This window comes from Schistocerca cancellata, chromosome 3 (genome assembly GCF_023864275.1).
Source record: "Schistocerca cancellata isolate TAMUIC-IGC-003103 chromosome 3, iqSchCanc2.1, whole genome shotgun sequence".
NCBI classification, from domain to species: Eukaryota; Metazoa; Arthropoda; class Insecta; order Orthoptera; family Acrididae; genus Schistocerca; species Schistocerca cancellata.
The window spans coordinates 810,752,287-810,779,993 of NC_064628.1; the positions used below are offsets into that span (position 1 = coordinate 810,752,287).

The 27,707-nt window shown below is 45.5% G+C and overlaps 1 protein-coding gene across 1 annotated transcript in view; it reads right to left on the reverse strand.

The window, feature by feature from the left end:
* LOC126176587 (uncharacterized) overlaps positions 1-27,707 on the reverse strand; it is a 541,845-nt gene that overhangs the window by 476,648 nt on the left and 37,490 nt on the right. The window contains exon 4 of the mRNA XM_049923748.1: positions 6,235-6,404. Coding sequence (XP_049779705.1) covers positions 6,235-6,404 — 170 coding nt within the window. The remainder of the gene's footprint in view (positions 1-6,234; positions 6,405-27,707) is intronic.

Below are 27,707 nucleotides of genomic sequence, written 5' to 3' on the forward strand. Positions count from 1 at the left end.
AAGATACAGAGCAAATGGTACGTTCGTTGTGTCAATGATGGTATTTGAAGTTAACTGTAACTGAAACGTCTTTATTTAAATGATTGTGTCTGTACTTAAATGGCAGAATGACTGAGAAGGTGAAACTTCTACGTTATTTGATTCTGAAACAGCTGAGTAAAACTGAACGAACTGAACCTACTTTCTCTTCGCTTTTTCTTATCATGTCAACACTGACGCACAATATTCTAGCGCAACGAAATCCGACTACTCAAAAAAATTACAACCTGACTTCAAATAACTTATTCAAAAGAATGGCCCTGACTAAAAATAAATCTTAACAATAACCTATACATTTCATTAAGCACTTACCTCACAAAACTCTTCATTACGCGAACTACTGCAAGAAAGCGAGCGTCGATACTGCCAGCTAAATAAAAGATTCTAACTATCAAAGTCACTAACTACTAATAGGAAGACCGGCCGGAGTGGCCGTGCGGTTCTAGGCGCTACAGTTTGGAACCGCGTGACCGCTACGGTCGCAGGTTCGAAACCTGCCTCGTGCATGGATGTGTGTGATGTCCTTAGGTTAGTTAGGTTTAATTAGTTCTAAGTTCTAGGCGATTGATGGCCTCAGAAGTTAAGTCCCATAGTGCTCTGAGCCATTTGAACCATCCGAACTAATAGGAATATCGTTACCAAAGGAAAGATTTTTTTGCAAACCATATATTTTTTTACCTTAATAATGTGACATCCAGTTCAGACAAGAATATAAACCGTCATTGACATCTAGTACAAAGATATATAATCATGAATAATACTGGTTCAAATGGCTCTGAGCACTATGCTACTTAACTTCTGAGGTCATCAGTCGCCTAGAACTTTTTTTTTTTTTTTGTCATCAGTCTACTGACTGGTTTGATGCGGCCCGCCACGAATTCCTTTCCCGTGCTAACCTCTTCATCTCAGAGTAGCACTTGCAACCTACGTCCTCAATTATTTGCTTGACGTATTCCAATCTCTGTCTTCCTCTACAGTTTTTGCCTTCTACAGCTCTCTCTAGTACCATGGAAGCCATTATCTCATGTCTTAGCAGATGTCCTATCATCCTGTCCCTTCTACCTATCAGTGTTTTCCACATATTCCTTTCCTCTCCGATTCTACGCAGAACCTCCTCATTCCTTACCTTATCAGTCCACCTAATTTTCAACATTCGTCTATAGCACCACATCTCAACTGCTTCGATTCTCTTCTGTTCCGGTTTTCCCACAGTCCATGTTTAACTACCATACGATGCTGTATTCCAGACGTACATCCTCAGAAATTTCTTCCTAAAATTAAGGCCGGTATTTGATATTAGTAGACTTCTCTTGGCCAGAAATGCCTCTTTTGCCATAGCGAGTCTGCTTTTGATGTCCTCCTCGCTCCGTCCGTCATTGGTTATTTTACTGCCTAGGTTGCAGAATTCCTTAACTTCATTGATTTCGTGACCATCAATCCTGATGTTAAGTTTCTCGCTGTTCTCATTTCTACTAATTCTCATTACCTTCGTCTTTCTCCGATTTACTCTCAAACCATACTGTGTACTCATTAGACTGTTCATTCCGTTCAGCAGATCATTTAATTCTTCTTCACTTTCACTCAGGATAGCAATGTCATCAGCGAATCGTATTATTGATATCCTTTCACCTTGTATTTTAATTCCACTCCTGAACCTTTCTTTTATTTCCGTCATTGCTTCCTTGATGTACAGATTGAAGAGTAGGGGCGAAAGGCTACATCCTTGTCTTACACCCTTCTTAATACGAGCACTTCTTTCTTGATCGTCCACTCTTATTATTCCCTCTTGGTTGTTGTACATATTGTATATGAACCGTCTCTCCATATAGCTTACCCCTACTTTTTTCAGAATCTCGAACAGCTTGCACCATTTTATATTGTCGAACGCTTTTTCCAGGTCGACAAATCCTATGAAAGTGTCTTGATTTTTCGTTAGCCTTGCTTCCATTATTAGCCCTAACATCAGAATTGCCTCTCTCGTCCCTTTACTTTTCCTAAAGCCAAACTGGTCGTCACCTAGTGCATTCTCAATTTTCTTTTCCATTCTTCTGTATATTATTCTTGTAAGCAGCTTCGATGCATGAGCTGTTAAGCTTATTGTGCGATAATTCTCGCACTTGCCAGCTCTTGCCGTCTTCGGAATTGTGTGGATGATTCTTTTCCGAAAGTCAGATAGTATATCGCCAGACTCATGTATTCTACACACCAACGTGAATAGTCGTTTTGTTGCCACTTCCCCCAATGATTTTAGAAATTCTGATGGAATGTTATCTATCCCTTCTGCCTTATTTGACCGTAAGTCCTCCAAAGCTCTTTTAAATTCCGATTCTAATACTGGATCCCCTATCTCTTCTAAATTGACTCCTGTTCCTTCTTCTATCACATCATACAAATCTTCACCCTCATAGAGGCTTTCAATGTATTCTTTCCACCTATCTGCTCTCTCCTCTGCATTTAACAGTGGAATTCCCTTTGCACTCTTAATGTTACCACCGTTGCTTTTAATGTCACCAAAGGTTGTTTTGACTTTCCTGTATGCTGAGTCTGTCCTTCCAACAATCATATCTTTTTCGATGTCTTCACATTTTTCCTGCAGCCATTTCGTCTTGGCTTCCCTGCACTTCCTATTTATTTCATTTCTCAGCGACTTGTATTTCTGTATTCCTGAGTTTCCCGGAACATGTTTGTACTTCCTCCTTTCATCAATCAACTAGAGTATTTCTTCTGTTACCCATGGTTTCTTCGCAGCTACCTTCTTTGTACCTATGTTTTCCTTCCCAACTTCTGTGATGGCCCTTTTTAGAGATGTCCATTCCTCTTCAACTATACTGCCTACTGAGCTATTTCTTATTGCTGTATCTATAGCGTTAGAGAACTTCAAACGTATCTCGTCATTCCTTAGTACTTCCGTATCCCACTTCTTTGCGCATTGATTCTTCCTGACTAATGTCTTGAACTTCAGCCTACTCTTCCTCACTACTATATTGTGAGCTGAGTCTATATCTGCTCCTGGGTACGCCTTACAATCCAGTATCTGATTTCGGAATCTTTGTCTGACCATGATGTAATCTAATTGAAATCTTCCCGTATCTCCCGGCCTTTTCCAAGTATACCTCATCCTCTTGCGATTCTTGAATAGGGTATTCGCTATTACTAGCTGAAACTTGTTACAGAACTCAATTAGTCTTTCTCCTCTTTCATTCCTTGTCCCAAGCCCATATTTTCCTGTAACCTTTTGTTCTGCTCCTTCCCCTACAACTGCATTCCAGTCGCCCATGAATATTAGATTTTCGTCCCCCTTTACATACTGCATTACCCTTTCAATATCCTCATACACTTTCTCTATCTGTTCATCTTCAGCCTGCGACGTCGGCATGTATACCTGAACTATCGTTGTCGATGTTGGTCTGCTGTCGATTCTGATAAGAACAACCCGGTCACTGAACTGTTCACAGTAACACACCCTCTGCCGTACCTTCGTATTCATAACGAATCCTACACCTGTTATACCATTTTCTGCTGCTGTTGATATTACACGATACTCATCTGACCAGAAATCCTTGTCTTCCTTCCACTTCACTGAGCCCTACTATATCTAGATTGAGCCTTTGCATTTCCCTTTTCAGATTTTCTAGTTTCCCTACCACGTTCAAACTTCTGACATTCCACGCCCCGACTCGTGGAACGTTATCCTTTCGTTGATTATTCAATCTTTTTCTCAAGGTAACCTCCCCCTTGGCAGTCCCCTCCCGGAGATTCGAATGGGGGACTATTCCGGAATCTTTTGCCAATGGAGGGATCATCATGACACTTCTTCAATTACAGGCCACATGTCCTGTGGATACACGTTACGTGTCTTTAATGCAGTGGTTTCCATTGCCTTCTGCATCCTCATGTCGTTGATCATTGCTGATTCTTCCGCCTTTAGGGGCAATTTCCCACCCTTAGGACAAGAGAGTGCCCTGAACCTCTATCCGCTCCTCCGCCCTCTTTGACAAGGCCGTTGGCAGAATGAGGCTGACTTCTTATGCCGGAAGTCTTCGGCCGCCAATGCTGATTATTTATCAAAATTTAGGCAGTGGCGGGGATCGAACCCGGGACCGAAGACGTGTTGATTATGCATCAAAGACGCTACCCCCTTTTTTTTTATACAAATGGATGAAAGGAAGGCCGTTCCTCTTCGGCTACATAAACAGAATAATAGGAAGTCGTCCCGTTACGACAAAGGATGCTCCATACTATAGCCCGCTGCGAATTTTTCGATGACTGTCTTCTCGTTGCTGTGTTGTTTCCGTTGTTTGTTCAAATCTCATTAAAAAAAAAGGAATTGGGAAGAGGTGCTATGGTTATCTTCTCATGTCATCGATAATCCAGCTGCGAGGCGGATTATGGAATGCGCTCCAAAGAAAATTAGAAAAATATTGCCTATATTTAGGGTTCCTGACGATCGCACATTGTCGTTCGTTGAGGTAATACCAAAAATCGGGTACTGTCTTTTCGCCATTACCGAAGAGGTAGTGAACAGCGTGGCCGCCGATCCACGTCACAGAGTTCGTTTTTGCCCTGGGGAAATAAGTCTCATCGGGGAAAAGTAGTGATCGGGTAGTTATCCTGTCGGGAGTCGTGCGTGTGAGAAAAGCCAATATCTGACGCACCAAATACCAAACGTCCTTTGCCGACCCGCATTCGAAACGATGTTCATCCGTGTCAATCACTTGGCATGTGGCACACAAGGGTGAATCAGCTAGGTGGATGTGATGTAGGCGGGACTGGCACAACTGTTTCCCATTAACAGTTACGTACCATGCAGATTGCACGTCAGTATCAAGGGTGGTGGCATTCACTGCCTGCCACACAGTGCGCCACTTTGTAGTGGGGTGTTTGCTTTCAATCACATTCGGCGTCCTGTTCATTTGCATGGCGCCCCTAGACCACGGGTACTTACACTAGAACTTGGAACTAATTAAACGCAACTAACTTAAGGACATCACACAGATCCATGCCCGAGGCAGGATTCGAACCTGCGACCGTAGCGGTCGCTCGGCTCCAGACTGTAGTGCCTAGAACCGCACGGCTCCTCCAGCCGGCTGAATAATATTAAATCTCCAAGTCGAACATGAACAGATCGTTAGCCTACGCTAAGACTTCCATCAATGCTAACTTCTCACACCTAACATCCATTACTGCTGGCTGTTCACCTCCAACTGCCCAACAGTACCTCCATCATTGCTGGCGACTAACTTCCAACTGCCCAACAGTACTGGCGATTAACTTCCAACAACGAGTCCGATCAACCACAGAGTCTCTTAAAAAGAAAGAACAGTCAGAAATCCAATGCAAAGCGCTAGACAGCGCTGCTAACACAGAAGCAGCCCACTTACATTTTCAAAAATTATTCAGATGTGTGTGGAATCTTATGAGACTTAACTGCTAAGGTCATCAGTCCCTAAGCTTACGCACTACTTAACCTAAATTATCCTAAGGACCAACACACACACCCATGCCCAAGGGAGGACTCGAACCTCCGCCGGGATCAGCCGCACGGTTCATGACTGCAGCGCCTGAGACCGCTCGGCTAATCCCGCGCGGCGTTTATAATTCTTTGTATGCTTTTACAGCCTGTAAGGTAAGTCAGCATTGCCGAGACTACGAGACTTCGTGCTGTTCAAGATTATGTTTAACGTGAGTGATATATTATTTAATGTTTTCTTTTTCCCAGCCCATTTACGTAACTAATGCAAATCCCTGTTATCTCCTTAAGCTGGCCTCTCCGACCGCAGGTTCGCTACCTAAAATTGTTCAATGGAGCGTCCTCTATGTTCCGATAATTTTTGCACGCTCTTACGGAAACACCCTGTACAAAATTATGCCCTGTCCGACTGAATAATTCTGCTTTCTCAAGAGATATTCACCCGTGTCTTCCCTGTTCACCAACAAATCCTCATGACCTTCCCCCCACTCCCACCCCCAATGTTGGGAACCACTGATATAGATCACCAGCAACAGGCCTATAACAGTACTCGTTTGGAGAGCCCTTGATATCACTTCCCATTCATTAAATGAGTTCGTGTCAGTTACTACGAACTGTGGGTTTATAGCAGCAGATCACGAAGCCAGTCACACAACTGAGACAGATCACCACAGGCGCTCGCGCCCTCGAGCAGACAGTCTGCGCTGGTACGGAGCGCTACTTACCTGCTGCTTGGGAGTGTCGCGCCGGCGCTGGCAGACGAAGGCGTTGCGGACGGCGCAGGAGCGGTCGTTCCAGCGGAAGGAGCGGTCGCGGTGGCCGGCCAGCGAGCGCCGCACCTCCACGCAGTTCTGCTCGGCCAGCGCGTCGTCGTTGGGCTGCTGCGGGAACCAGTCTGCCGGCACCACACAACACGGGCACGCTGCCGTTACTTGCAAACACTACCTAGTGTGCTTCTGCACATGAAGCCAATCTTATACGACCATAAGCCAAGATTTTAAATACACTACTGGCATTTAAAATTGCTTCACCACGAAGATGACGTGCTACAGACGCGAAATTTAACCGACAGGAAGAAGATGCTCTGATATGCAAATGATTAGCTTTTCAGAGCATGCACACAAATCTGGCGCCGGTGGCGACATCTGCAACGTGCTGACATGAGGAAAGTTGCCAACCGATTTCTCATACACAAACAACACTTCACCGGCGTTGCCTGGTGAAACGTTGTTGTGATGTCTCGTGTAAGGAGGAGAAATGCGTACCATCACGTTTGCGACTTTGATAAAGGTCGGATTGTAGCCTATCGCGATTGCGGTTTATCGTATCGCGACATTGTTGCTCGGGTTGGTCGAGACCCAATCACTCTTAGCAGAATATTGAATCGGTGGGTTCAGGAGGGTAATACGGAACGCCGTGCTGGATCCCAACGGCCTCGTATCACTATCAGTCGAGATGACAGGCATCTTATCCGCATGGTTGTAACGGATCGTGAAGTCACATCTCGATCCCTGAGTCGACAGATGGGGACGGTTGCATGACAACAACCATCTGCACGAACAGTTCGACGACGTTTGCAGCAGCATCGACTATCAGCTCGGAGACCGTGGCTGCGGTTACCCTTGACGCTGCATCACACACAGGAGCGCCTACGATGGTGTACTAAACGACGAACCTGGGTGCACGAATGGCAAAACGTCATTTTATCGTATGAATCCAGGTTCTGTTTACAGCATCATGATGGTCGCATCCGTGTTTGGCAAAAGCGCGGTGAACGCACATTGTATGCGTGTATTCGTCATCGCCATGCGTATCACCCGGCGTGATGGTATGGGGTGCCATTGCTTGCACGTCTCGGTCACCTCTTGTTCGCATTGGTGGCACTTTGAACAGTGGTCGTTACATTTCAGACGTGTTACTACCTGTGGCTCTACCCTCCACTCGATCCCTGCGAAACCCTACATTTCAGCGCCGGCCGCGGTGGTCTCGCGGTTCTAGGCGCGCAGTCCGGAACCACGCGACTGCTACGGTCGCAGGTTCGAATCCTGCCTCGGGCAGGTTATTTAGGTTTAAGTAGTTCTAAGTTCTAGGGAACTGATGACCACAGCTGTTAAGTCCTATAGTGCTCAGAGTCATTTGAACCATTTGAAGCCCTACATTTCAGCAGGATAATGCACGACCCCACGTTGCAGGTCCTGTACGGGCCTTTCTGGATACAGAAAATGTTCGACTGCTATCCTGGCCAGCACATTCTCCAGATCTCTCGCCAATTGAGAACGTCTGGTCAATGGTGGCCGAGCAATTGGCTCATCACAATACGCCAGTCACTACTCTTGATGGACTGTGGTATCGTGTTGAAGCTGCATGGGCAGCTGTACCTGTACACGCCATCCGAGCTCTGTTTGACTTAATGCCCAGGCGTATCAAGGCCGTTATTACGGCCAGAGGTGGTTGTTCTGGGTACTGATTTCTCAGGATCTATACATCCAAATTGCGTGAAAATGTAATCACATGTCAATTCTAGTATAATATGTTTGTTCAATGAATACCCGTTTATCATCTGCATTCCTTCTTGGTGTAGCAATTTTAACGGCCAGTAGTGTAATTTCGTTACTATTTTTTTATAATTATGAATTATTTAAGAACAACCATTTCAAAAGAGTAAGTAGTGTATGTATGTATGAAACCGGGGACCCAGAAACGACGGAGGCTCGGTCCGGCCGTAGCCCTCCGTGGTTCACAACCCCACAACAGGCCACAGAAGTCCCCCCACTCCAGTGCCGCCACACACCGAATCCAGGGTTATTGCGCGGTTCGGCCTCAAGTGGACCTGCCCGGGAAAGATTCACACCAGGCGGATGTAACCCCAAATGGTTGCTTGGTAGAGTTGGGTTTTTTGGGGGAAGAGACAAAACTGTGAGGTCATCGGTCTCATCGGATTAGGGAAGGTTGAGTAAGGAAGTCGGCCGTGCCCTTTCCAAAGGAACCATCGCGGCATTTGCCTGAATAGATTTAGGGAAATCACGGAAAACCTAAATCTGGATGACCGGACACGGGAATGAACCGTCGTCCTCCCGAATGCAAGCCGAGAGTGCTAACCACTGCGCGTGTTAGAATAATTATGGTGTACGCTTACGTGAAACGGTGTTTGCGCAGCAATCGACGACACAGTGTAACTGAGGCGGAATAAGGGGAACCAGCCCGCATTCGCCGAGGTAGATGGAAAACCACCTTAAAAACCATCCAGAGGCTGGCCAACACATCGGACCTCGACACTAATCCGCCGGGCGGATCCGTGCCGGGGACCGGCACGCCTTCCCTCTCGGGGGGCAGCGCTTTAGACCGCGCGGCTAGCCGGTCAGGCGTAAGTAGTGTACTAACAAGGGAACCTCCCCATCGCACCCACCTCAGATTTAGTTATAAGTTGGCACAGTGGATACGCCTTGAAAAACTGAACACAGATCAATCGAGAAAACAAGAAGTTGTGTGGAACTATGAAAAAATGAGCAAAATATACAAACTCAGTAGTCCATGCGCAAGATAGGCAACATCAAGGATAACGTGAGCTCAAGAGCGCCGTGGTCCCGTGGTTAGCGCGAGGGGCTGCGGAACAAGAGGTCCTTGGTTCAAGTCTTCTACAGTGTGAAAAGTTTACTTTCTTTATTTTCGCAAAGTTATGATCTGTCCGTTCGTTCATTGACGTCTCTGTTCACTGTAATAAGTTTAGTGTCTGTGTTTTGCGACCGCATCGGAAAACCGTGCGATTAGTAGACGAAAGGATGTGCCTCTCCAATGGGAACCGAAAACATTTGATCGCAAGGTCATAGGTCAACCGATTCCTCCACAGGAAAACACGTCTGATATAGTCAATACGACACTGGTAACGGCATGTGCGTCACATGACAGGAATATCTTGTCGACCCACCTAACTTGTACACTTGGCGAATGGGTAAAAAGATTCTTCTACCTTGCCCGATTTAGGTTTTCTTGTGGATGTGATAAACACTCCCAAAAAAGTAATGAAAACACAAGAGTTTGTCACATTAACTGAAAATTAAAAATTAAACTTTTTACTCGAGGGAACAGTTGAACCAAGGACCTCTCGTTCCGCAGCTCCTCACGCTAACCACGGGACCACGGCTCTCCTGAGCTAACATCATACTTGATGTTGCATATGTTGCGCATGGACTACTGAGTTTGTATATTTTGCTTATTTTTTCATAGTTCTACACAATTTCTTCCTGTTTTCTTGATTGAACTGTGTTCAGTTTTTCAAGGCCTATCCACTGTGCCAACTTACAACTAAATCTGAGGGGGGTGCGATGGGGAGGTTCCCTTGTAAGTTCTCCTTGACGTAAGAAGTTATACTAACATCAACTTTTGTATAAGTCTATAAACAGTCGTGGCAATACTGTCTCGATCTCTTTTTGTCATTTTCTCTCAGCTAATCTTGTCTAACGTTGCCTGTATTGTGTTAGCTCATGTGAGAGCGTATTGTGGAAATATGTAGTATGAAGGTATTTAAAACTTTAATTTAAGAAGTACCTTCCACTTTATGTGAAAGTAATTATCTTTGTGAGAGGGAAAACTTTTGCTATTTAAAAGAAATGATAATTTTTTAAGTGAATTCAGTTAAGTGTGATAGGGAGTTACAATGGACAGAAGTTAATTCAAAGCTTAAACTGTGAGAACTTCAGTTACTTTCGATCGCTACTTTACGCTGCCCAACGCAGCAATCGTCATTTTTTAATAAAATCTGACTAAAAATTAACGTAGGCATAGGATCTTTGACTGCCAGAATTAATGAATATTGACTTATAACTCACAAAAATAACTTTTCACGTGAATTTAGCTTACTTGCAAAAGCGCAAAATTAATTTGGACGGGACTTGCTTAAAGATTATCGTATTCATTCATTGATTAACCAATCAAAGTTAAATAGAGAAAGATATTACGAAATATTCAGTTCTACTACGAATCCTGCTTTACGACAAATTTTAAAGACAGTAATTTTTGATGTCTTCTGAAAAAAAGTAAAACTGTTACCACGCCCTCAGATTTTTTATATTTTTATTTTTTGTTTTGTTTAATTTTTTTTAATTGTAAATTATTTTCTCTGCCAACCGTTTTTTTATATATGGAAAAAGGCGTCTTTCAGTTACGACAAACAAAATTAGAATGTACATCCGTAGCAACAACAGAACAAGAGTTCCTTCTAAACTATGAAATAGAATTTGAAACTAATAGTGTCATGATAGATAATAAAGAAAGAAAAATGTAACCAAATCCCGCACGCCATTCCATGTACATGGCCCATCTGCGTACAGATCCCATGTTCCAAATTGGTACAACATTTCGCAGCGTGTGGAGCCCCATGAAGGCGGTCATCCTCTGCCCGGTACTCCCCAACTGTGAGGGGGGTTATCGAAGACACTGCGCAAATAGTTCGCAAATAGTTGTCGGTATCGAGGTGTACCCTCAATTGTGCTCTGACTGTCCTGGAGAAATTGCCAGTAATCATGCACCATCTTCTCATCATCTCGAAAGAGGTAGTATATGGGCATGCCTTTAAACCATGTGAGAGCGTGAGTCTTCGCAGTTGGGAAATAAGTATCCTCTGGACAAAGGAGGAGCCGTGGCTCAATTGTGCGAGGCGCGATACGTAGGTAGCAGGCGAGGATCTTCTGCACTAGCAGCCTTATCTCTAACGCCGATCCACATGTTAAACGGTGTTCGTCAGTATCCACGAGGTGGCAACGTGGGCAAAGGGGGGAATCCGTCATCCCAATAGCGTGCAGCCTTTGTCGTGTTACAACATTACCGTTCACCACCTGGTACCGCGCGGCTCGTACCCGCGTGGAGAGGAACGGCTTCTGGACCGCTCTCCACACTGCAGGCCATAGGGTCGTAGGGCTCTTCCTCATTGCGAGAGATGGACCTTGGCAGCAGTCTGTAAACGTCTCTCGCCTTGGGAGTGCGAGTGTTGGGAAGGTCTGGGTGCACGTAACTATACTCAAGAATAAATGCCGAGAGGTGCGAGAGTGAGGGTGTAATGTGCGCAAGCGTGACAGGTGGCAGAAGAGACGCCGGCAGCAATTCCTCTAACAGACGTCCCGTAAGGGAAGCATCTTTGTGGGTCCACAATTTCATCATTGTGCACAAGTATAACGCTGTAGCTCTCGCTCGTACATTTATAAGTCCCAGTCCGCCATCACGCGGAGGGAGGGTGAGTGTTTCGTAGCGGACTTTGAATAGGAGTCCGGCGGTAAGGTAATATCCAAACGCTGCTTGCAGTCTGTGTGCCATCGCTGTCAATATCGGTAGGACCTGGGCCATGTGGATCATCTTAGTCGCCACGTGAAGGTTGAGGTATTCCACATGCTGTAGGAGGTCCATCCGTCGAAGTAAGTTCCGGCGAACTTCTGTGCGTATTGCCTGTAGTAATCGTGCATAGTTCATGGCAGCCGTTCGGCGCACATCCTGTGTAAATGTTATGCCCAAGAACCGGATCTTGTTAATTAGTGGGAGTGGGGCTAAAGCGTCCTCCTGTAGACCTCTCCCAATGGGCATCGCTGCCGACTTGGCCACATTCATGAGGCTGCCCGCTGCTAATCCATAGCGACTGATCCATTGTATCACCGAGCGTATCTCGACACCAGATCGGACAAGTAATAGAAGGTCATCAGCATATATCCTGCAGTGAAAGGTGTGATCCCTCAATGACATGCCCGAGAGCCTGTTTTTCCACCCTCCGACAAGTGGTTCGAGTGCGATCGCGTAAAGGATCATGGAGAGTGGGCATCCTTGGCGAACTGACCGTCGAATCGGAAAGGGACCCGCAATCCGTCCTTTCATCAGTACAGTAATTGGCCTGTAGTCCTCGACCGTCCGACCTCTGGAAGGCTTGTGTATCGGTACAAGGAGACATTCCACGAATGCAGGTGGCACGTGGGAACCGGGGGGTCATTAGTTCTTGGTACATGATGATCCATCGGGGCATCATTAGATCGCGGAAAGTCCGATAAAACTCGAGCGGCAGTCCGTCTGGCCCGGGAGATTTGTTGAGTGCTCCCTTGTTAAGCGCGTCCTCGATGTCGTCCCGTGTAATTCCACCTAACAGCGTCGCCGCTGCTGCATTGTCGAGGGTGTGCGACACGTGCTGCTGTATGTCGCGATCGTCCGCTTCCTCGTCCTCTGTATTCACCTCATCGTAAAACCGGCGATCGTGATCTGCAAAGGCCTCTGTAACCGCCGCCCGAGTCCTTACGACCTTACCACCTGGCAATACGAGGTCCGTGATCAGCTGCTGTCGGCGTCGGCGGCTATCGAGCACGATGTGATGCATAGACGGGTTTTCTCCTTCCACTCGGTCTTGACGTCGCGATCGCACTACGACCCCCTCCAGACGTTTCCTCGTAAGAGACAATATTTTACCTTTAATTCGGCGGCTTTCCATTTGTCGGTTTGGAGATGGTGGTTGGCTGTCGAGTTCGCGAAGCATCGTGTAATAAAAGTCCAATGTGTGACGATGCCAAGCTGCGATATGTTTTCCGAATTGTGTTAGCACACGCCGAAACGCTGGTTTTGCACAGTCCACTCACCATGCTAGAGTCGAAGGGTATCGGGGAAGACGACGTTCGCAATCCAGCCATGTGTTGACGATAATCTGAAGGCATTCCGGGGCCTGAAGATGTGCCACATTCAGCTTCCAGGATCCTCGGCTGCGCCATATCCGCTGCTGTTGTAGAGTAAGTGTGCATATGAAAACGCTATGATCGGAGACGGCTAGCGGCCAACGTTCGGCGTCCAATACTCCCGGCGCTAGAGCTCGTGAGACATAAATGCGGTCTAGGCGACTGGCTGAGTGACTAGTAAGGTATGTCGGCCCGGGACGGTCACCGTGCAGTCTCCCACGTGTCGGTGAGAAGCAGATCTCGAACCAGGAGCCGGTTTTTGAAAAGTTGAGAAATGTGGGACTTGGTCTTTGGGGTGGAGCACACAGTTCAAGTCGCCGCCGAAGATATATTGATCGAAGCGGCTGATAAAGAGGGGGGCGATATCCTGCGAGTAGAACAGCGATCGTTCGCGGCGTTGGTCAGTTCCTGATGGAGCGTAAATGTTAATGATGCGCGAGCCCAGTGCTGTGATCGCCAGCCCCCTTCCTGATGGAAGGTAAGTCACTTCATCGATGGCAATTCCGTCGCGCACTAGTATTGCCGTACCGCTGCCATTCCGGTCCGCCGGTGACACATATGTCACATAACCTTAGAAAACGGGGAGGGCCGCTATATACACTTCTTGCAACAGGGCAATGTCAACATCCGAAGAACGAAGCATCTCACGCAGCAACTGAATCTTCACTGCCGTTCGTATCGTGTTGAGGTTAAGCGTGGCGATACGATAAACTTGTTGCCGAACCGCAGGTGTTAAGTTATCCATTAAGACTGGAATTACCTATGACGCTTCTGACTGTATTGACACGTCCGCATCCCCCCAAACCTCACCTGCAGCCCTTTCTAGAGAGCCGGCGCCAATGGCGTGGGACCTGTTGGCGTAACTTGCATGGTTCCGTCGTCGTCGTGGTCATCCGCCCACGTCGGGGAACTCAAAGCAAGATCGGCTTCCCTAGCTTCCTCAGCACACGGCATGGGTGCTTGCACTCCAGAAGGTGATGGGCAGCATCTGTCCTGCATATCGGCATCCGATTTTTCCACTGTAGAGATATGTGGTTTGTCCTCAGTTCCGTTCGGTGGTGCCACACTGCAGCAAATGGCGGCTGCCTCTGTGGTAGCGTCGTCATTGAAGCTGAAGTCGTCGTCCTCTGGAGGCTGTGTCGCATCCCGTTCGAAAGTTGCTCTTCGCCTCCGCTTCCGTCGCTTCGGAGAGCGTTACTTCCTGGTGTGTCCTTCTGTGTCAGACGATGGCAAAGATTCACGACGTTCCGGCACAAAGGCAGCCGTGGGCACAATAAGCGAGTCTACGGCCATGCTATCGTCATGTATGTTGTTATCCGTCGACGGGGGCGGCGGTATCGGGGTTGAATCCGTAGCTTGTGGAACGGGTGTGTCATCATCGCCCTGTATTGGAGGATGGAGCCGCGACCCAACAGTGGATGTCCGCTGTCGTGGTGAAGTGGTAGCTGTCGAGAGGGAAGCAGCGTCCGCTGCGATGGCGGGTCCGCGTCAGCCGGCGGCGGTTGAGTGATTCAACGTTGGATACATTCTGATCTGAGGTGTCCCTCCTTCCCACAACCAGAGCAGGACTTCGGTTGCCCATCGTAGATGACGATGGCACGGCAGCCACCGATATTCAGATACGAAGGTACATGTCTTTTAAGTTCTACTCGGACCTGGCGGACTCCGTTCAGCACAGGATATGTCTGGAATTGCGTCCATTTTTCCGCAATATGATCATGGACCGTGCCGTGGGGGCGCAGCGCTGTCACGACGTCCTCCGCCGGTAGTTCGAAAGGAAGTTCGAAAAGTCTGATCGTGCGAAGTCCCATGCCAGAATAATCGACCTGCACAGTCCCCACATTGCCATCAGCATGGCAGAAACGGAGGCCCTGTTTCGTGTCCTGAAGGATCCGTTCACATGTTGCGTCGTTGATGATCTTGACATATACGACACTACTCACAATGGACAAGTTATTGCCGAGAATGCCGGTCGCCAGGATTTTAACTTCTTCTCATAGAAATCGTTCGACTTCGAGTGCTTTGGGCCGTGCAAATTCGTTGCGGAACGTAAATTTGAGAACGATTTTCTGTATTGGTGCGCCATAGTGATCTATATGCTAAGTACGGCACGCGCGAAACGGCCGAGTACGATGTATACAACACGAGCGCTCGCTCCGCGGCAGGAACACAAACAGCGCGTCCTCACCGCAGCACAGCCAAAGGTCAACTGCTAGATTTGAACGAATAGAACGTTAACGCCGACTAACCACTACCATCTAGTCAATGAATATGAAGATTACGAGAACCGTCACACACAGCGCCTCATACATATACTGCCTGAAAAAAAAGTGAAGCGCCAGAACACATGGTCGGATGTCAAAGTAACCATCGACAGAAATGGAAATGATTATAGAGCTGCAACTCACTCTGAATTGTAGAAAGGCCACCTAGGAGCATTGGTGTTGCTCATGTTCATTGTTGTTAAAAGGTCTGGTAGTCTATGTAAGGTGCGTGAACAGCGTCAGATGCTGAGTGATCACTGTGAAGGACACGGATACGCCGCGTACTCGTGTGAGACAGCGTTATCAGAAACTGACAGAGTTAGAAAGTGGCCTCATTGAGGGTTTCCATTTGGCCGGCTGGTCGAATCGTTTAATTTTTGGGGCATTCAGATGTGACAACAGCCAGATATTGGACTGCAACTGTCATCTGAGAACGAGTTGTGGAGTCGCTGCAACATTCTTTTCAGAAATGGTTCAAATGGCTCTACGCACTATGGGACTTAACATGTGAGACCATCAGTCCCCCAGACGTAGAAATACTTCATAAGGATATCACACATATCCATGCCCTAGCCAGGATTCGAACCTGCAGCCGGCCGGAGTGGCCGTGCGGTTCTGGACGCTACTGTCTGGAGCCGAGCGACCGCTACGGTCGCAGGTTCGAATCCTGTCTCGGGCATGGATGTGTGTGATGTCCTTAGGTTAGTTAGGTTTAATTAGTTCTAAGTTGTAGGCGACTAATGACCTCAGAAGTTAAGTCGCATAGTGCTCAGAGCCATTTTAACCAGCCATTCGAACCTGCGACCGTAGCAGCCGCGTGGTTCCGAACTGAAGCGCCTAGAACCGCTCGGCCACACCGGCCGGCCGACATTATGTGTCATCCTGTACCAATGGTTGGAGACTAACAGCAGCTGGACTAAATTACCGTGTGGGCTGCCACACACTAACATAAAGATCTGCGTTTGCAATGGTGACGTGACCGGGAAGCATGGAATGCTGACAAATGGTTTCGCACTGTGTTCAGTGACGGATGGCAGTTCTGCACTACACCGGATGACCATAGTTGGTAAGTGTGGTGGAGAACTGTGGAGACGTTCCTTCTTGCAGCGTTTTAGAGAGGCACCGTTGTATTACTCCTAGCGTCATGGACTGATGAGACATCGGGTATAACTTCACGTCATGGCTGGTAGTTATTTAGTGAAATATGAGGACACGCTGGAACGACACGGGAATCCTAAGTCCTCATGTGTTACCTTTCACGCGAAAGTATCGTGGTGTAATTTTCCGAGAGAACAATGGTCATACACACATGGCGTGTATATCTATGACTCGTCTGTGTGACGATGACGTACTCCAGTGGCCTGCAAGACCCCGAGGTCTGTCCCTGATAGAACATGTGTGTGACCTGCTAGGGCTTCAACTCAGTCGCAGTGCCAGTATCCAGGATATCATTGACCAGTTACAATATTTGTGGGCTAACTAGCCTCAGGAGGTGATATGATCTCTCCCAACCGAATGAGTGTATGCATCCAGGTCACAGCAGATGCAGTGTCATACTGATATGTACTATAATACTGGCAAGACATCGGTAAATTGGACTCGCTATTGTAATCATTGAAATAACATCAGACACCCTCTCGAAAAATGGCTCTAAGCACTATGGTACTTTACATCTGAGATGATCAGCCCCTAGACTTCGAACTACTTAAGTAACCTAAGGACATCACACACATCCATGCCCGAGGCAGGATTCGAACCTGCGACCGTAGCAGCAGCGCAGTTCCGGACTGAAGAGCCTAGAACCCCTAGGTCACAGCGCCGGCTACTCTCTCAAGCTGTGAAGATTCATTTCGTTTCCTCGTCCCGTTCTGGGTGTTTAACGCCAATATTATGGGAAAACCAACAAGGAAAGCGAGTTCATGAAAAATATTTGAACAAACATAGTACTGTTTACTCCTGCTGCAGGAAAATAAATAAGACAGCCTGAAACTCAACTGCTATACACTGATGAACCAGAACATTGACCTCCTGCGTAATGGATTGTTTGTCCATCTTTGGAACGAAATACGTTACTTATTCTGCGAATCAGGGATCAGACAGTGTTTGGTAGGTTTGTGGAAGTATGTGGCACGATTCACAGGTTGTGTAATTCGCGTACATAACGGGCCACTTCTTTGCGGTGATGGCCCCCGATAGCGACCCAAATGAGTTGCACAGGATTTACGTCAGGTGAATTAGGCCGCCGAGACATCAACGTGAGTTCACTGCACTGTTCCTCAAGCGGCTGTAGCAGGTTTCTGGCTCCTAGACACAGACAATTACGCTGCTGAAAGATGACATCGCCGTCGGGGAAAGACACCAAGCGTGAATGAATGCAGGTGGTTCGCAGCTGTCAGTGTGTTTTCGAATACTACCACAGGTCCCACGTAAGGGCAGGAGAATGTGTCCCATAGAATAATATCACTCCCACCAGCCTGCGTCCGTGGCGCGTTGGACTTTTCGAGCCGCCTTTTCACCTCGATGACGGCGTTTGTGGAGACGACCATCGACGTACTGTAGCAAACATGTGTTTCTCCTGAAGAGCCGACACGTTTCCATTGGTAGACGGTCGAATCCCGACGGTCCCGTGTCGACTGCAATAGTAAATGATGATGTTGGGTCGATATGTGAACACGTAGGTGTGGTCTGCCGCATAGCTCCATGTCCAACAATGTACGATGACTGGTGTACTCCGAAACATTTGTGCATGCACCATCATGTGCTCTTTCGGCAGAGATGCCACGGATCACCAACTATCCTACTTTACAAATCAGACAAGCCTCCGAACCACACGCTTTGTTAAGAGTCATAGACATCCAATCTTTTAGCACCTAGTGGTAATTTCACTGTCTTTTTACCTCTGTCTGCAGATGCTCAAGAGAGTAGCACGTGAACATTCGACCAGCTTCGCCGTTTTCGAGATACTCGTTCACAGGCTCTACGCAATAATAAACTGCCCTTTATCAAAGTCGCTTATCTCAATGGATTTCCCAATTTCATAGGGTGATCCCTCGTCCGTGCCTGATCAAATACAAACGTTTGTTACCGCTGCACGTGCCCGCAAACCACCAGGTGGCATCAAACGTTACGGTGGGCAGCTGCCATAGAGTTTTGGCTGATCAATGTATAACCAACAAGCCCAATAGACAAAATACTGGTAGTTCTCTTAAAACCAGCACACTGGTCGCTTTTGAGCGGTACAGATGGCATTGAACTTGTGTAAGGCGTCCGTGTGACTCCCTACCGCTGAAGTCGTGTTAGTAGAGTGGTGTGTGTGCCGACTGGGCAGTATGGAATAATCGTAGTTGGGTGGGTCGACATGGAGACGTGACGGAATGCCAGAAAAGAGCAATCGTGTTTAGACATTCGCCTGGCCACAACGTGAATGAAGTCGCCAGAACTGATAGTGTGTGGACACAGACTGTCGAACGTGTCTACAAGGAATGATGTAAAACTCTTAGCAGTGGAACTCGGTTTAACAAAAACGGCTGTAAAAACGACCTAACCGACAGCGAAGAGAGACGAGTGTCACGCCGTATCGATGGCAATCCGGACAGGAATTGCTGTCGTCTGTAAACGTAGGTCCATTTCAGCCAGTCTCGGAGCGAACATTATGGCCGAAAGTGTCTGCGATGGACATTTGGTGTCTGGTACGTCGGAGACGGTTATTGCTCATGGCGGCACATAAAGCTGCACGTTACATTACGTTATATTACATTAATATTTCTTCCATAGATCATCAATGCGACATTTCGTAATGGCGCAGAAAGTGTCAGTTTAACATATGTTACCCTTAGACGATAGAATCTCAAACTCTCTCTCTCTCTCTCTCTCTCTCTCTCTCTCTCCCTCTCCCTGGCTCACATCTAAAAATTCCTCTATTGAGTAGAAAGAGTTGTTACTCAGAAATTCTTTTAATTTGTTTTTAAATACTGATTGGCTATCTGTCGGACTTTTAATGCTATTTGGTAAATGACGAAAGGTTTTTGTGATAGCAAAATTCACTCCTTTCTGTGCGAAACTCAGACTTAACCCAGAACAGTGAAGATAATCCTTTATTCTAGTATTGCTGCTATGCACTTTTCTGTTATTTTTGAATTGGAATGGATTTTTAATAACAAATTTCATAAGTGTATATATGCGTTGCGAAGGTACTGTGAATACCCCGAGTTCCTTAAAAATGTGTGCAAGGTGACATTGAACGCTTTCCTGCAATGAATACTTTTCTCTTAATGATGAATTATCCAAAAATGTGATGCCATATGAAAGCAGTGAAAGAAAATGGGCATATTAGGCGAATTTACTGATACGTTTATCACCAAAATTTGGATTAACCCTATGAGCATAAGCAGCCGAACCTAAACGTTTCAGCAGATAATTGATGTGTTTCTTCCAGTTCATTTTTTCGTCAATGAGAAATTTTGAATATTCTGCCTTAGCAAAAGACTTCTGATCAAAGCCGGTATTTACCAATGTTGTTACGCCATTTACTGTATTGAACTGCATATTCCGTGTTTTCTCAAACTTTAGTGAGAGCCCATTTGCAGAGAACCGTTTAATAAATTTCTGAAAGACATTATTTTAAATTTCCTCAGTTAATTCTTGTTTGCTGGGTGCCACAACTGGCCAAACAACACAGAAATCAGACAGTAGCTGACGAGGCGCCTAATGTCTCCGACGCCTCTCGATCTTATCTCTTTTCAAATTATGCAAGACGTCGAGAGCACCAGCGGGTCGAAATCTGTGACATTTTGAGGCTGTTTTCCTAGTTACTTGAACCCATTCATTCAGATTACCGTGAACATGCAGCAGTATGTATATTTTAACTCTCTCCGTGACGAAGTGTTGGCTGCCTTCTACCTTTTCATGAGTATCCTGTGGACATTTGCGTTTTCCAAGATGACAAAGCTATGTTTAAAGAGCTGCGCTAGTATGATTTTGGTCTGATGGATATATAGGCACTCTCTCTTAACTCTACAGACGCGCTGAATCACACAATCTGATTCCATAGAAATTGTCTCCAGCTATCTGGAGCAGCGGGTGAAGTGTAACAATAAACATTTTCGCAATCTGGTAGCTTTACGGGATCTTATCGTCAATGAGTGGCTTCAGCTTGATTTGCGTGCCTGAAGTAACTTCTATTCTCTCCTTCTCGCTTAACATGAGGCCATTATCAAGGGTGGAGACGGCGTTATTGGTATTAGTCAATTTTTCAACTAGTGTGTTTATAGCATGTAATCAAGAATATAATATCAGTAACAGTGAAACACGGATAACAAAGTGTAGTCGAACTGAGTGAGGTGGTGATAGTGGTGAAGGTGTGTTCTGCCCATAAGGAAGTCTTTTCGCTGTAAGTTCAGCGGTCTCCATTCCTCCCAATTTTCCGCATCCTTTTCGAAGCTGTCGTCATTCAAATTTTGTATGAATCTTCCACTCACCCTCTCCCCAATCATCAGTCCTTTTAGGGCATTCTTTAACATGCAGTCTCGCCTGATGCAGTGTCCTAGAGACTGCCTTCTCCTCCTCTTAACAGTTCCAGGATTTGTCTTTTCTCATTCACCCGATGGAATACAAACTTATTTCTTATTTTATCTATTTATTCTACATGTTTAATTCTTCTCCAAACACTCATATCAAAATCCTCCAAGCATTTCTTCTCTCTTCGTTGCACCGTCCATGTTCGATACCATGCTTAGCAACACATCATACAACGCACTTCAATAATCTTTTCCTCACTGATCTGTTTAATGAACTACAGGCACCACTACTTCTGTGAAACATTTCTTTTGCAATAGCTATTTTTATGGTTGTTTATTGCTAACAAATCACGTAACTGGTTACTTTGCATAATAGATACCTGACTAGCTTTTCACTTTTGTCCCTTGACTGCCTTGAAAAAAATTAGCAAAACATACCATACTCTTTTGCAAATGTATTTTCTTTCCATATTCTTCACTTCTGAAGTTCAGCTGCTTTAACATACTGTTAACTGGTTATTCATTTTGATTTACTAGTACTTTGAAATCCGCAAATCTTATACATTTAATTATCCTTTTCCTATTGCCCTACAGACTTTTTCGGTTAAAGCAGTATCAAATTAATTACCTAAACAGACATTTGACAGATTAGGTGAAAGACAACGGCCTGGTCCAACCCGTAGCTCAATTTTAATTCCTTACGTTATCTCATCTCATATCCTTTCCTTATTTTACTTGTTTCAGTTTAATCATGTGATGGTGAGAGAATTATACTAGGAAATGAGACTCTAAAACTAATATATAAGTGACGACAACAGAAGTAAGGTAAAATAAAATGCAGAATGGCTGTAAGAAGAAAAGATTTTTGTAAAAGTGAAGTATGTTAACATCGAATATAAATTTTAAGTGTTAGTCAAAAATGAAAAAAGAATCGTAAGAAATCTTAGAATTTAGAGTCCCGCTTATGACGATGTCAGAACAGACGGAGAACAGGATCGGATAGAAAAAAGAAGTCATACTTTCCCTTTTCACTGGAACCATTCCGGAATTTGCCTTAAATGATTTAGGAAAACCTAAGTTTCATTGCAAAACTTGAATCTGAACGCCGCCCTCTCCAGTGCAATCCAGATTCTTTAACCACTATGACACCTCGCTTCGTCGTGTCAGGGATTCTTTCCTGAAACTTTCCAGAATGAGATTTTCACGCTGCAGTGGAGTGTGCGCCTATATGAAACTTCCTGGCAAATTGAAACTGTTTGCCGGGCCGAGACTCGAACTCTGGACCTTTGCCTTTCGCGGTCACGTGCTCTAACAACTGAGCTACCCAAGCATGACTGACGACCCGACAGCTTTAATTCTGCCAGTACCTCGTCTCCTACCTTCCCGAGTATCGGTCCGGCACATAGTTTTAATCTGCCAGGAAATTTCATGAAACTACTCGTATTTGTTTGGAGCGCAGCGATGTACCCAGAGTAAAACGAGGGTAATGAACAATACTGACAAGAAGCTTTTCGTATTCTGTGTTTCGGAAGAATGCGATAGATTAGACGGGTTGACCGAATAATTAATGAAAACGTACTGAACCGAACAGAGAAGAAAATACCTTTATAGCACAAGCTGACCGAAAGGAGAAACAGGAGAGTATGAATTAGTAATTAGTAACCGAGGGATTTGTGTGGGGCAGTTAATATTGCAGAGAGAAAACCAGGCTTGAATACAGTTTTTAGGGAAAAGTGGAAGAAGGTAGCAGCAGTAATGCAGAGACTGGAAGTCCTCCAAAGGACAGAGTAGCCTGGAGAGCTGCGTCAAACCAGTTTTCGTAATGAAGAATACAGCAACGACAATGTGCAGACGACACATCTGTAAGAAAACAGTACCAATGAAAAATGAAATGGTAAAATCAACTGATGTGTTTTCGCTTTTTGTGTAGCTCTAGACAGCGGCTGGATTAACGGCCATAGACTTGATCAGAAGAATAATAAATTCGTGCACCGGTTTTGGGAAATAAACAGAGTTTTCGGAAATCAATTGCCAATTCTTCCGAAGTGGAATGTTTACAATGACTGAGTTACAACAAATTTGACTTATGGCAGGGAGACTTGCACTTTCAGTGCGAATAACTTTCAAAATATGGGGACTGTTTAGCACATAATAGGAACTGGAAAGACACACAGAAAACAAACCGATGGATGAGGGAATTTTTTGATTGGGAAATGTACTTGTAAGTGTAATGAAAATGAAATGTATGTGGTTCGCAGATGTAGCCAAGCAGATAGCATGTGCAAATGTCATCTTTGAGTCATCAGTCTTCTGACTGGTGCGATGTGGACAGCCTCGAATTCCTCTCTTGTGCCAACATTTTCATCTCAGAGTAGCTCTTGCATCCAACATTCTCTATTATTTATCGGACATTTCCCATCTCTATCTTCCCGTCCAGTTTTTGTACTCTACAGTGGCCACTAGTACCATGGAAACTATTCGCTGGTATCTTAACAATTGTCCTACCATCCTGGCCCAAATTCATGTCAGTGTTTCCCATATGTTCCTTCTTTCGCTGATTCTGCGGAGAATCTAGTCAGTCCTTATAAGCCCACCAAATTTTCAAGAGTCTACTACGGCACCACATCACCACATGTCAGACACTTCGACACTTTTTCCCGGTTCTCCTACGTTCCATGATCAACTACCATACAATATTACTCACCAAATGTACAAACTCAGCATCCTTTTCCTCATAATAAGGCCGATGTTTGAAACTAGCAGACTTCTTTTCTTGTGCTGTCCTACGTATGAAGACCTGTCTGGAGTCGCATGATGTCAATCAGAGGAGAAGCAGACAGTTTCCTCAGAATTCAAATGATAATGCAGGAAAAAGTGTCCAATTTATTTGGACCACCCATCAATTAGCATGAAAGCCTTCGTTGTAGCTTTGTTTTTTACAAAGATATGACCAGCGGTATGACTTTTTTAAATGGTAACCTGTAATTTTTTTTGGTAATTCATTTCCTCTCCTAAAGACCTTTTCAAAAATGTATCACAGTGTACCATTCACTGAAACACAACGTTATTACTTACATAACACAACACTGACGTTGACGTTCCCAGCGCTTAGTGCAGGTACTCGGGGTAATGGAACACATCCACGTGCCGACGTTGACAGAGGACAAATGTAAACATAAGTAGAATGCACACCAGTCATTCCGTCAACCATCGTCAGTTGAAGAGTTGTGTGAGTAGAATGTACGCCAACGAAGAGAAGGTAGAAATGCTACTCATCTATGGGGAATCTTCGGTAGCAGAACAGTAATTGCTATACTGGTTTCTTACGTACAGGTACATTTACTACAAGTCCTTTTAAATACTGTAGTGTAGTGTAGGCATACAGTAAAGGCTGTCCTTCGTACCAACTGCATCGACAAAACGTTTCTTTTATTGTTGTTGTTGTTGAAGGTAGGCGAAATTATACGCAGGCAGCGGAACTGTACGGGGAGCGATCTCCTGACAAGAACCCACCTTCCCGACGGATGTTTTCTCGTCTTGTTGCGACGCTTCAGGGAAGTTTCAACACACGACAACGCAATCGTCGTAGGACTCGCACAGACGAAGCTACCAAAGTTACTGTTCTCGCTTCCGTTGCTATGAATCCACGTGGGAGCACACTACAGCTTGAACACGAAACTGTCATTCCTAAAACCAGTGTACATCGTATTCTTACACGTTACCGGTTCCATCCTTACCATGTACACCTACATCAAGAATTGAATGGGAATAATTTCCAGAATCGTGTACAGTTCTGTCAGCGGGCACAGCAGCAAATCCTCGCCAACCCGAACTTCTTCTCCAACGTTCTATTTACCGATGAATGTTCCTTCTTAAACAAAGGACAGGTAAATACAAGGAACATGCATTATGGGTCCAGCGGCAACCCACGATGGCTTAGACAGGTGGAACATCAGTGTCAATGGAGAGTTAACGTCTGATGTGGGATGCTTGGTACTACACTTATTGGCCCTTATTTCATCAATGGTAGTCTAAACTGCACCGCGTATGCCAACTTCCTCACACAAATTCTTCCTCCTCTTTGGATGAAGTGCCGCTAAGAACCAGAATGCTTATGTGGTATCAACACGATGGATGTACAGCACATAATGCCTTGCTTGCAGTCGTGCTCTGAACCGATGGTATCCTGCCAGATGGATTGGCCGAGGAGGAACCGTTACTTGGACTGCTAGATCTCCTGATTTAAATCCTCTGGACTTTTTTCTTTGGGGATGCATAAAAGACGTTGTCTATCGCGATATTCCAACAACTCCAGAGGACATGCAGGAACGTATCGCGCTTGCTTGTAATTCTCGTCAGCAGACAACACTGGAAGCAATAAATATTTCTTTCATTCAACGAGTGCTCCAATGTATCGGTGTCCAGGGTGACCACTTTGAGCACCTTTGAATCTTCAACTCCTGTTCAATGGTACAGGAGAGTCAAAGTCAATTTTGTGCTATGTTTTTACTTGGTTTTCATTTGTTTTCTGACTACTCCAGCAAGTGGACGAGTTTGTGATCGCGGGCTCAGAGGCAATGTTGTGTTATGTAATTAATAACATTGTGTTTCAGTAAATGGTACACTGTGATAGATTTTTGAATAGGTCTTTAAGACTGGAAACGAATTAGCGAATAAAAAATACACGGTGCCATTTAAGAAGTCATACCGCTGTTCATATCTTTGTAAAAATCAAAGCTACAGCGAAGGCAATCATGCTGATTGATGTCCCCCTGACGGCTAAAGAACATTTGCTTGAAATATTTTGTAATTTGCATCTCGACAAACAGTTATTTAGGGGGGTCAAGATAAACGGGACATCCTGTATATGGTGAAGCGAAATTCGCGAACTCTGGCTTCGCAGCGCGACCCCTCACATGCCAGAGATAAAAAAAAATGTCTCTCACAAAATTTCGTCCTGCGAGTAATCCGTCAGAAAAAGGTGTAGTGTCACCGGCAGACACCACACTTGCTAGGTGGTAGCCTTTAAATCAGCCGCGGTCCGTTAGTATACGTCGGACCCGCGTGTCGCCACTATCAGTGATTGCAGACCGAGCGCCGCCACACGGCAGGTCTAGAAAGACTTCCTAGCACTCACCCCAGTTGTACAACCGACTTTGTTAGCGATGGTTCACTGACAAAATACGCTCTCATTTGCCGAGACGATAGTTAGCATAGCCTTCAGCTACGTCATTTGCTACAACCTAGCAAGGCGCCATTACCAGTTACTATTGATACTGAGTCATGTACAGTCAAGAGCGACGCCTATCATTAATGGATTAAAGTTAAGTATTCCACCAGCTACGTCCGTTTTTCTAAAGTCTAATTTCTCCTGTTCCAGACCTCACGCCAGCCTGCGTGAGCTAAAACGCGTGCCTTTCGGCTTCCTCTAGTAAATCGGTGTTGGCTCTCCTGCCAGTCCACAACCAAAGGGCGTTAATGAATGGTAATCTGGCAACACTGTAACCACATTAGTAATTACCTCTGTCAGAAAATGGCAGTCGTGCTGTACATTTGGTGCAGTGGATACAGTTTTGGGTTAGCCTTCAGGAGGTCGAGGCTTCGATCCTGGGTTGGGATATATTTTGTAAAGCGAACATAAGAAACACGTGGTTAGACAAATAAGAAATAGACAGTTGAAACAAATGACCTATCATACAAATTTCGAGATGCTAAAGATAACAGCATAGTAAAGTAACACATTAATGTAACATATGAAACGCCCCCTTAGAACAATTGTACACGACTGTGCTTAAACTGACACACAATGTTTTTAGCGCAACGCAATCTGACTATCAAAGATCCCTGCAAAAGAGTGGCCCTGAGTAACATTAAACTATACCTTTCAGAAATCACTTACCTCACAAAAATCTTCGTTACTCGAACTACTGCAATACAGCGAGCGCCACTATTGCCTGCTAAATAAAAGATTCAAACTACAGAAAGCACTAACTACTGATAGGGATAGTTAGCAAAAGAAGTGCAGCCTGTGATTTTCATATAGAGCGCTACGTAACTTTGCCAATAAGAAAACATAAACAGCCTACTTACACATATTAATGACCGCATGACTTTCACAACAGAATAAGTTGTACTCAGAACAACAGATGCTCAAAGCGACCTCCCTGCACGTCCAAACATTGCGCAACCCTCCGGATCATACAGCTCTGGACCCTTCCCAGCAAAGCTGCGTCCATAGTAAAAAAGAGCAGCGTGAACACGCTATGCCAATTCTACCACATTCGTCGGCCGAGTGGAGTACACGTGCTCCTTCAGGTGTCCCCACAGGAAGAAATCCAGGGGATGTAGCTCAGGTGAATACGATGGCCATACAACTGGACCTCCTCGTCCGAGCCATTTCCCTGGAAATTTTCCGTCCAAATGCTGTCGCACATTAATTCCAGAGTGTCGAGGTGCACCATCATGTTGGAACCATATCCTCTGCCGAACATGTAGTGGACCTCTTCCAGAGCGTCAGGCAGATAGTTTGAGGGGAATGCATGATACCTTCGTGCAGTCGTCAGGCAACATATAGGGGCCCAAACACCTGTCGCCCAATATTCCGGCCGAGACGTTGATACCGTAGCAAACTTGGTATCCACGGTTGCGAGTGACGTGCCGGTTAACCTCACACTAATGGTGGGCATTGTGATTATTGAAGACACCCCTCACGAGTGAATGCTGC